The sequence below is a fragment of the Acanthaster planci genome, linkage group LG16, assembly GCF_054643075.1.
Source record: "Acanthaster planci isolate LZ-2023a linkage group LG16, COTS_SCS, whole genome shotgun sequence".
Classification (NCBI taxonomy): domain Eukaryota; kingdom Metazoa; phylum Echinodermata; class Asteroidea; order Valvatida; family Acanthasteridae; genus Acanthaster; species Acanthaster planci.
In genome coordinates, this window is record NC_141792.1 from 11,721,490 (window position 1) to 11,732,755 (window position 11,266).

The 11,266-nt window shown below is 42.5% G+C and overlaps 2 protein-coding genes across 6 annotated transcripts in view; both read left to right on the forward strand.

The window, feature by feature from the left end:
- Window positions 1-7,673, forward strand: part of LOC110979028 (uncharacterized) — a 45,164-nt gene extending 37,491 nt beyond the window's left edge. For all 5 annotated transcript variants that reach the window (XM_087147316.1, XM_087147315.1, XM_022234475.2 and 2 more), the window contains 3 exons: window positions 1,825-2,965; window positions 3,207-3,544; window positions 3,985-7,673. In XM_087147316.1, coding sequence (XP_087003442.1) covers window positions 1,825-2,965; window positions 3,207-3,544; window positions 3,985-4,191 — 1,686 coding nt within the window. In that variant the 3' untranslated portion in view covers window positions 4,192-7,673. The remainder of the gene's footprint in view (window positions 1-1,824; window positions 2,966-3,206; window positions 3,545-3,984) is intronic.
- Window positions 7,674-7,866: 193 nt separating this feature from the next.
- LOC147796496 (uncharacterized) lies at window positions 7,867-11,262 on the forward strand. Its single transcript, XM_087147336.1, has one exon. It carries the CDS (start codon window positions 9,120-9,122, stop codon window positions 10,680-10,682), a length of 1,563 nt encoding a protein of 520 aa, XP_087003462.1. The 5' UTR covers window positions 7,867-9,119; the 3' UTR covers window positions 10,683-11,262.
- Window positions 11,263-11,266: the final 4 nt, after the last annotated feature.

Below are 11,266 nucleotides of genomic sequence, written 5' to 3' on the forward strand. Positions count from 1 at the left end.
TTTTAATAACACTGTTGACTGTGACACCATCTACATGATTTGGTTTTATGAATATCTGTCACATTTTGAATGTCAACTTGAATGTGTAAATTGTTTCCCTGAAACTTTAATAAATTTCTAATTCTGTGATACTGTTTTAATTTTGTTAATAGAATGATGAGATAATACATCTATGATTTCAACCCTTACTTTGTACCCTCATTGTCAATTATCACGTGTACGTTTCTTAATTGTTTTGTACTAATCTGTTAAAGTAAGCAGAGAAAACTGGTAGTGTTTAACATTTGAACCAGTTCAGAAGTCAGAGTTAATATCCGTGGTTTGTTCTCAGTTGCAGTTTTCTCTGTGTGCTGTTTATGAGTAAATGTTTCCACAGGCAGCCATCTTAGTTTAGCACCCTAAGTGCTGTGTAAAAATGTTATTTGGTTTGCCTTGTTGATTGGGTGACCAATCTGTTAACCTTGTCATGGTAATGTATCTTAAATGTACTTTTGCCTATGGCTATGGATTCTTACTGTTGCACGTCAGTGTCCATTGTACCTACGGAGTACATGCATTTGTAATCTAAAGCAGTAGCCAACAGGGAGCTGATTCAGATACATTCATGGACCCTAAGATGGCTGCTGATGCAATACATACATACATACATGTATACTTGGACAAAATGTATCCTCAGTTTCTAGATTGTTCAAAAATGATGTCTGTGTAGTGTTTGGTTTATTACTCTCACAATTTATTTGTTACTGTTTATTAACTTTCCAGTAGTATTAATTCCTTCCATTTCTTGTGCGCGGACTTTAAACAAGTTCTATTTATTGAAACAGTTTGGTTTGAAGTCTTCTGTTGCATGTTTGAAAGAGTTGTAAACGGAAATGCTGCTGGAAAAGCATTTGCAAATTTATGCTGATTTATGCCTCATGATTGCATGATTGTTTTCATCCTGTTCAATTTTCTTTTCTGTATTTCCTGAAATCACATTCCTTTAATTTCAACCTTCTGTTGTTTTACGTTTCTGTGTATTCCTTTTACGTACTTATTTTATGATCTGATCTGTTATTTAAACTTTCTTGCTTAAAGAGAACACTTTTAATGTTATGGAATCACTGGAAAACTCACAATGCCACTTACAGTTTTTACTTATTTCAATGAGGATAATTTTGATGTATTCACAACTCTTTTAAAGAGACGTTAGCATTCATATATTTCTGTGTTAGTGAAATGGTGGAAATATTTTCACGTCGCTTTTTGTCGTCTCATTTCGGTAATGCATGTACATGTATGCACGATGCCCTGCTTGTTATTTGTCACGGATTTTCACATCAAAGAATGCACCTTGATTTTTTTTCTTGGGAATCTCAGTGTCGTAGAGCCTTTTCATGATTACACTGTATTACATTTTCACATGCATGTATTTTAGGCAAGCCATCAGAAGGGTTAGGCTTCTGTTGGCAGAGGCCACCGACGTAGCAGTCCCACGTTACAGACACGGTAGTGATGCACTTACCATGCATGAAGTTTGCCACACCTTGTTTATATAGCCAGGGGTAGAGGTTTGTTTTCTGTCATTGAACAGAAGTCAATAGCTTCAGCTCACTGGTCAGATTGTAAAATATAAAAGAAATACGTACAGGTATGGAAAAAAAGTTGCTTTGAAGAAATGAAGGGAAAAAAGGGAATAAAACTTCTCTTTTGACAAAGTAAGATGGAAGTATGTGAATGCTGACGCTCAGTGTCCTCTTGGTAACCTCAATCGTAGCATGACCTGGCTAATCCTGTCACATTGCGTGTCTTGTTTTTGTCTCTCCATGTCTTCTCGTCTACCAGACTAACAGAAACACAGCCAAGTTCCCCCGACCCCTACCACCACCACGAGTACCCTCCTCTTCCTCGCACCCTCAATATCGCCAGAGCATGCCGGCAAGGTCCCCTGGTTTCGCCTCAGACCAAGCGACGTCTCGAGCCAACAGTGAAGTGGAAAGAGTGGACCTTGCTGATTTCGCCCCAAGACCAGTCCCCCTACCAAGCCCTTCCAACGCCCCAAATGCAGGCAATGATAGTGATGGAGAAGCAGACGAACGCTACATGCCACCACCGACCCAGCGACAAATCAATGGAGCTTTGAATTTTGGTGCCCATGGTGTCAGAAACCCAATGACTCGTGGCCACACCATAGACGTCATCATCCCCAACCAACATTCCACAAACCCTTTTCTTCAAGCTCAAACGCCCTCGAGACCTCCTTTACTGACTAGCCAATCGGTGGACTCAGGGAGGGGTACTGCCGATGGAATGGAGGACCTTGTAAGGGCTTCACCTGAAGACATCCGTCGGATAATCCAACAAGAGTCAACCCTCAATACACTTGCATCACAGAGTGATGAAGACAGTTACGATGATGATGACGATGATGATGATTCTCGGGACTATGTTGTTTGTAGGTTTAACAATGATGATCTAAGCGATCTGCCAAGCAGACTCCCACCAGCTCCTCCAATCCCAGTGTCCCAATGCAAACCCTCAAAACCAAAGGAGCTTGTCCGCGAAACAGAATACGAGATCATGAACCCCCAGAGAGACTCAGTGTTCTTAAGTGAAGTGGAGCAGGTCAGTGTGGGTGTGCCAGTGCAGCAGAACATACCACTGGCGGAGCGGGAACTCCCGCCCCTGCCAGCTCTCAAAGATGACAACCGGAGCAGTTCCCTGACGCGCAGTCGCAGTGCCCATTCTTTCACTTGGTCCAGCAGGATCCCCAGCTCCCAGCAGTTGAGAGAACGCCGCGGCACACTTGCTTCCACCAGCCGATCAGAAACCCTCAAGGAGATCGACGAGAGACAAGGTACAAGGAGCCTGGATCGCTTGGAGAGGAAATCAAGAAGTTCTGATGATATTCCAGAGGAAGAGCCTGGACTCAAGGAGGTAGAGAGCTTGACAGATGTTCTGGCCCGCACTTACAGATCACCTCCAGGTAAGATTCTACGTATTTCAATTTTACTTCTTGCAAATTATACATGACCCCTAGCGCAGCATTTGTCTTTCATACATGTACATTCAGTAAAGAAATGGTGCACCTGTTTTGCCATTCTGGCCTTGTGTGTTCAAGCAACTGTTAAATTTTGACTAATTTCAAAATCAGACACTTGTTATTCACTTTCACAACAAAATTATGCCAGATATTTCTTGGTTTGAAACTTTATTATCGGCTGCAGTTTCTGTGGGCTCCAGTAACTACATCTTCCCTCGCCCGCAAAACAACTTTCTGTCACAAAGAATCCAGGCACCGATGGTCCACCCCCCGATCCCTAAAGATCCTCCGCCCCCGTCAGTCATCAACAACTACCACATCCCACGGCCTCTACCGGCATGCTCCTCAGAGGACTACATTGACATGACCAACACCAGGCGAAGGCAGAGTAATTTAGCAGGGTTCGGATCAGGAAAGGGGGTGGGGTCAGAGAAGACTGAAGGGGTGGATGCCAAGCCGCCTGATGGAGGACCTCAGAAGGCCTTGGACATCCAATCCGTCCGAAAAGAACTTCCTGATATGGTAAGAGCATTGAAGAGACACCACAATCACTAGATTTTTGCGATTTGACAGTGAATGTACCATTCTTTAAAGTTAACTGAGCAGGTTTTCAATATCGTTTCATTTTTTTCGTTAGTTTACTTGATATTGAATGAAAAGAGATACTTATGAATGTTTGGTTAAATTGCAAGTTTGCATGGTACCTAAATTTTGTACAATGAAGTAATCTTTGCTTCAAGCCAGTTGGAAACCATTCACTTTACTGTAGAGCACGCATCAAACATTTCAGTTCATCCTGAAGGCATATCTGGAAACTGTCTCTTTGTCATAGGTTTTGGGATGGCTGTATTTCTCAACCAGATCAATATTTCACTTGTTTAAAAATGTTAGTGAAATTATACTCCAGTGTCATATCACTGAATTTTAGATGATTTAATTCTCAATTTGATTCACAAATGTAGATCTCTCTAGAGGAGTGCACTCAAGTCCTGCGAGATAACCTCTGGAATGTTCCGCTGACCATCAAAATCCTAAAAATTCGCTACCTGACTCGGACCTTCCTGATGGATGATGGCACTTGCCGTCAGGCTCTGGAGGAAGCAAACTGGGATCTCGGAATAGCCTCGGCAATCATCGGCCAGTCTCCGGAGAGCAGCATCAGCTTATGATTTGGCTCTTCCAAACATTGTTTCCAAATCTTGGCTGTGTTACAATCATTGGTCTGCCGATTTGAGACCCACAGGCTCAGCAGGCTCAGTGCAGCATCATTTGCTGCAACAGAAGTATTAGACTGTGTCATCTGAGATCAAAGTTTTGGAGTATTTTCAAAGTGATGCTTGAGACTGATTTCTGAACTCAAGATGAAGCAGTAGACAGAGACAAAGCGAGGTTTGGAATGTTTGAAGGAATTGGTATGTTTCACTTTTTTGCACATAGAATTTTGTGCACATGATTAATGATGGCTTCCACTTTCACATCGTTCATTTGGTGCTTCAGTAATTGATAAACAGGGATTAGAATGTACACTTAATGTCAACTTTTAAGTTCTGAAGATGTCTCTTTGAAGCAAGTAGGTAATCGAACACTCAACATTGGGAATTGGTGATACTGAATTCATCATTATACACATCAAATGCGAGTTGTTATTTGAGGACATCTTAGTTTTTGCCCTTGAATTTCATTTTCATTCTGATATTTTGGTACTACTTGAGGAGGCCCTGAGAAATATCAAGTGTGGAGTGGGGTGGAGTGTGAGTCGTTTTGTACTCTGCTGAACTCATGCTCATTTTGTTTAACTTGTTGAAAGTCAACAAGTGGCACTTAGCTGTTTTTCCAAGTAGCAAAGATTTGGATAATCCTGTTCCATTTCAGGAAAACATCGTGGTTGGTGTTGGGGGTAGCTTGTGAACATGTACATCTATAAATGTTTTGACATCTGATTGTGGTGGCAATAACTTAGAGTAAATCTTGCAGATGTGTAGAGTTCTACGAGGACCAAAATGAAGAAAGTGGGTGAGCAGTAATTGGAACAATCACAGTTCAGATGGCGATTAACACGAAATCAAGAATTTTCAATTAATACTCTTGTCATACCTCATTTAGTCTGTTGAGACGAGGCTGGTAAATGTGATTTATGATTGTAAAATGAAAGACTTGATTTCATTTCTGACATCTTCCATATTTTCTTTACAGACAAATCTTAAAAAGGTGAGGTGTGTTAGTTATTATATACATGTAGGCTGGTACCAGTTGTAAAAATTGTTGCTGTAACATAGTGTGCCTTCAGGGTACATTACAAAGATGGCTGCAACCTAAAGCAACTTTGAAAAGCTTTTACTGTGTAAATCAACATAAGCTATTTTGGCCATCTCACAAAGTTCCAATATTGTACAGTTCGGTAGTTTAACAAAATCTGGTACTGATGGCTATAATTAAATTTTTTCTTTCTTTGTACTATGCAAAGCAGTCTTGCCAGGTTGAATTTGCAGCTTTTGAAGCAAAAATCAATGTTAAGTTTCATCTGTGGCAACTTGCCAATTTTTTATTTGCATTTCCTCTCAAAACTTGAACACTAGCTGTATCACTAGTTTCCAGACTGCATCTTATGTATTGGAAAATGTGTTTACATGTATGTGCCTATCCGAATGAAGTGCACACATCGATATTAATCCAAAGAAAGTCCCATTTCTGGTTTCTGACGAACTTTTGGTACTTTATACCTGTACAGTTGGATGGTCCAGTATGCTAATTGATCTGCGTATCTGCTTTGAATATTTAATAGGCATATGTATTCATTTTTAAAGTAACTACACATGTACATGCTTTGAATTATTATGTGTGTTTGGCAGGTGTTTAAAGATGACAAAATGCTGGAGTGCAAGAAAGTGAGAAATTTTAAGTTCATCTTGTGACATAACTTATTGAATGTGCTTTTGATTGGAGGACATCCTTATCCTGTGGTTCTGCTTTAACCTTTACGCAACAGTTGATTCTGGCTTCAACATTTTCTCCATTTGGCCAATACACGATCTGGCCAGTAATTTACATGTGCAGGATTCGTGAGACCCATGCTTAACTTTGTAACATTTGGAAATTGACAAACAGGTCACTCTTCCGGTTACCCAGTCTCAGTTAAGGGAACTTGATTCAAGTCCAACAGTGTTAAGAATAGTAATCAATTTACAAATATAAGCTCTCCTTGCAGGAAGGACATTGTCTCATATACCAGAAAGAGTTGTTTTAATTGATAACGACTGTATATAGTTATTCACTGGTCACGTATGTAGCAATATAACGGGAAAAAGTTTAAAGTCAGACTTGAACCTAGACAAACTATTTCATGAGAGGAAGCATGAATTCTCTTATTGCATTTCCAAAATCAAGTGTCCAGACTATGTTAATATGCTATCAAATTGGTAAGTGCTGTTTTTAATGTGTAATTTGTTTTATTTATCAGGTTATCAATTTGTGTACTTTCTTTCAGTGAGCATGACGCTATCTGCTTTAACACGTGGTGAACAGGGTTAACTAGGATTAAACAGCTAGGCTATAATCTGGGTTAACGGTTTAACTAACATGTACTTGGTAGTCTTCGGTAAAAACTAATTCTAACATGCATGTCTTGCAAGGGAAAGTATGGCTACTTGCCTTAATGGTCGTAACAACTGCATTCCTTGTAACAGCAGAATGGTCAACATTTGGTAAGAATTGTCACATTTATACTTACGTTAAAAAATGTATAAATTGAAACGTGTAATTTAGCATTACCAGAGCAGTTGTACAGGGTGTGTGAAACAGTACCAATTTAAACAATGTTTCTTGTTGAAAGGATAAAAACAACAATTTGATTGTATTACATAAGGCAGAGAATTGGTTGAAACCATTCGATGGATTTGGCCAGTAAATCCAGGGCAATTTTGCGGGTGCCATGAAGTCAGAGACGGTAAACAATAATTATCCAATTTCCATTTTTTAAAAACTGCGTTTTGTACTCTCTTGCTTTCATATTAATTTGTCTTTGGATCTGTAAAATGTGCTTAAATTTGTCTTGTACTTTGGCCCAATCTGTTCCTTTGAAACAGAATTTTCTTCATGGTATTGTGTTGTTTTTCGTTCTTAAATCACGGGGACTTTGATGAATTGAGATGTAGTCTTACGTTTTTGATACTGACAAAACCAAGTTGGGGAAAGAGCTGGTCTATTCAAATCAGTAGGGCATTTTCCGTGGTTTAGTCTTAAGCTCGTGACTTTTCCGCCCTAGGAAGGCACCCTGTCTTTGTATTAAATCAAAGAGTGTCAACAATGTAGCCTTTGTCCATGCCTAGGCCGTGTCTTAATCAACCTGCTGCGGCTAGTAGTATCACACGCGTCTATGGGAAGTGGTGTAGCCATTAGACAGTGGCTTCTATAGGCGCATGTGTTATTTCCAGCCGCAGCCGTAACATTCAGACATTGCCCCCACGAGCTCAGTGTATTTATGATACGGCATCGCAAAGTGTGTGCATGTTGTAAAAGTGTCAACAGATACAGTACGATGTATTATGCAAACTATGTTACAATGTGAAATGCTTTGTTTTCTAATCTTTCTGTAACATACTGTACATGCGTAATCTTAACTAATTTTCATATTAAACATTGACCCGAAAACGCACTTGACATTTGTCTGGTTTAATATGTTGAAAGATGCCTTCATATTCAGAAATTAATTTCTGGGTACTAGTTTTTGGGGAGGGGGTAACCAGGGAAAAGTCGATGGGGAGAGATTGATTGTATCCGTTGCAAGATGAGTCAGTTTTTTTTATTATGAGCCGAAACTCCACTTGTTGGAATTTATCGCGAAAAACTAAATGAGTGGCATAGGAGACAAGTGCTGTCTTGGGGAGGCATGTTATGCCTCCTTGAGTAATTTCACATCCCACGCCAAGATGTTACGAAAAATTGCACATCTTCCGCGACTGCTGACCGACTCCCCTTTTCACTTGTCACCCCACCCTCCAAATCACTCTTCAATTTTCATCAAGTAAGAAAATATCCTAAAATACCTCTACCAAGCGACCACTTGACAGTTTTTTTACCGAGTAAGAAAATCATTGAGCTCAAATTTATGCAGTGAATCTCATCGACTACAGTATTAAAAATTTGATACTTTTGCGGATCACTGGCCTTCTAGTCGTATTAATTATCCAGAGGCAAAAATAGCCCAGTAAAGTCTACCGCTGTAAATGGACAAGACAAACAGACCGGATCTCACGCTGTTAGAAAAGCTTCTTGATTCCATGTCTTTATCACGTCTCACTTGCATTGTTTGTAATTCAAGATCAAAGGACCTTAAAATAGACACACAAACACCTTAAAGGCTGGCAGCTGGGCTGCTTGTGAAAATGAGGTCAAACAACCTATGCGGTCGGCAATAATTAAACCATGGACCCATTCTACAACCAGAACAATGATTAGACAAAGGGAACTGTGTTATTTATTAGGTGACTGTCGGTTGAAGGGGAAGCGTCATATGCGTGAATACTTCATGAAAATGTGTTTGTAGCGTGCGATAATATAAATAAAAGCTACAGGAGCCAAGTCCGCGACACTGATGGGTGACACCAATTCACGCCTGACGCAGACGAAACACCGCGCTGGAAGTGTCACAATTTTTATTGCTCTCTGAAGGTGTGGTGTACTTCGACCACTGTTCTGACTGATGTTCTGGTTGAGACTGAAAAGAATTTTTAATGTCACTGGAGGAGAACGTTGAGGTAGGGGATGCGACAAGTTAAGCTACAAGCGCGCGAAACTATAGGGCCAACCCCAAGAACGTATTTGAAAGTTGACTTTGTCGGAGATGCTTTTGAACAGCGGAGGAGGTTCGGACATCGTACCTATATAGCTGAATGTGCGGAATGTTTATAGTCTGAAAAAGACAAGCAAATGTTTGGAATACCTCTTTACTGGGAAAAACAGAAGTAATCCCTTGTCATTCTCACAGTAAGTTCAAGAGCAAACAAACTCTGCGGCCGAGCGAGAGGACTTTGATTTCTCAGAAAGTGTTCACACCTTTAGGGAGGCTACCTCGAAGCAAGAAACATTTGGATTAACTGGAATGTTTACATGGAATGCTAATCAGGAATTTGTCGGGACTGGAAATAATCCCCGAGCGCTGAAGACTTACCGTTCTGCTTGTCGTCCATGCACCAACAGTTTGATACCAGCAGATACAAGAGCAGAACTTTCCAAGATGGACGCCAAAAAGCACAGCATGAGTACTAGTCTCTGCAGCCACCGCGGAGGTCTGACGGCCAGGCAGCTCGACCGGCGCTCCGAACAGGCCCGGAACTTGAACAGCGGCGAGCAGAAGCTTCTAGAGACCACGCTTGGAAGACTTGAGTCCAAGGAGAAGAAGTCCGTCAAACTGTTGCGCCGAACCACCGAGGACTTGAAGAAGACTCTCCACGAGCTGAACATGGCCGGCAATTCCGTCAAGGTGTGGATGGAGTTGGAGGCACGAAACGCCGCCAACGGCGGTTGCCACCGTAGCCCTTTCGCCAATGTGGAGGAAAATGGCGGGAAAGCAGACTTGTCCGAGTACAGCCGCTATCGTCTGCCCAGGATCAGCTCGGCCGTCCCGGATCGCAGGCGCAGTAACGATGCCCTCGCAGCCAAGGGCGCGGGGCCGAGAAGGTACAGCGAGAACGACTTGGCCTTGGCCAGCCAGCTTTTGCAGTTGAAACTCAAAAAAGGCGATACGTCGACGGCAGATAAACTGTTTCCTGAGACCGACCCCGGGTCGGTCGACAAAACCTGCAGTTTCGGCGACCCGTCAACGCCGCCGGGTTCCGGTTCTCCCAAACTTCCGAGCAGCAAACTCCTTGGGAGGCACGCCTGGATCAACAGCGTCTATATGACCGATTCTCCCCGAGATTCCCCACACAGCTCCCCACGAGATTCCCCCCGCAACTCGCCAAAGCTTTTCCACCGATCTACGGAGATTCTGCACCGGTCTGTTTCCAACGAGAGTCTGGGACTGAATTCACAGTCTAGTGCCAGTCTGAGCGAAATATCTATCGATGTGAACGTGATGCCGGTTTCACCGGATGAACAGCGCAAGCACTCCTCTTCGCCCCGATCTCCTAAACCTACATTGTCATCCTTGAAGCCTCAAGGAGTAGATGAGACAAACGCCCGTATCGCAGACAGGCCGGACACACCTGCTTACATGCCACGCCCACCGCCCTCCTCTCGCATCCAGGTCCCAAACATCAAAATTTCTCAGAGTGGACGCATGCAGCCAGTCTTTGAGCTAGCAGACGTCGACCCTCTAGTTCCTACACATGTATCTCCCTTCAACGCCCCTCCCCCATCTTGGCCGTCGGCAAGCGCGCCGGCCTCCGAGTGGCGTGTGGAGAAGCCGCTACGGGAAGCGCGCCGCAAGGTGCTCCTCAACCTCCCAGCTACCTTCGCCGCCTTGTCCCGCCGACGTCACTCCAGCCCGGAGAGCCAGGACGAAGCAGTCAAAATCTGCCGGGAGAGATTCTCCGAGATAATGGAAAAACGGAGGGCGAGTGAGCAGTCCGATTTGCAGGCCAAGGTAAAGGAGTTTTTGGAAAAAACCATGTCATCGTCGTCGTCTTCAAATTCGTCCTCTGAACCAGCCATCGACGGCTGATTCTCCCTTAAAAACTGCAGATGTGCTCAACCGGTTACCAAACTACGCGAGTGGTACCGAGAAAAACGAATTCTCCAGCAGACTGGAAACTTGGACTTCCAAATGAAGACAACTACATAGTCAGCAGCGGGAGGCCTTTCAAAAAGAAATCTGTAAATGTGTATAAATGACACCCCCAATTCTCGGACTTGTAAATAATGGTGTAGTATTGAGTTTGTAAAACGTGTACATGCTTTTCAGGCCTCTTGAATGATGCAGTGTTCAAATGTCTGCCCCACATACCTTTATCATGATACTGTCGTGTTTGTCTTGTTCCCTATAAGCCCGTTGGCAACATTAATCATTAATACAACTTTACATATTGATAAAAGGGAACAGGCTATTTTCCCTTCAGGCTGTGTCCGAAACGGGCCTCCCAGAGCTACGGCGAGGTCTATTTTGCTCTTTAAATCTCGTTCATTATTACCCGATCTCATTTTTCCCCTGTAGGAATACTTCAGTTTTTACTCAAAAGGACAAGATGTTAGAATTGCAAAAGCTTTCTTCACATCTTGTAATATCATTAGCTTTAGACCAAAGACTTG

What these genes read in the sequence shown, in the direction of transcription:
- LOC147796496 (XM_087147336.1), top strand. Translation starts at nt 9,120, where the DNA reads ATGTTTACATGGAATGCTAATCAGGAATTTGTCGGGACTGGAAATAAT.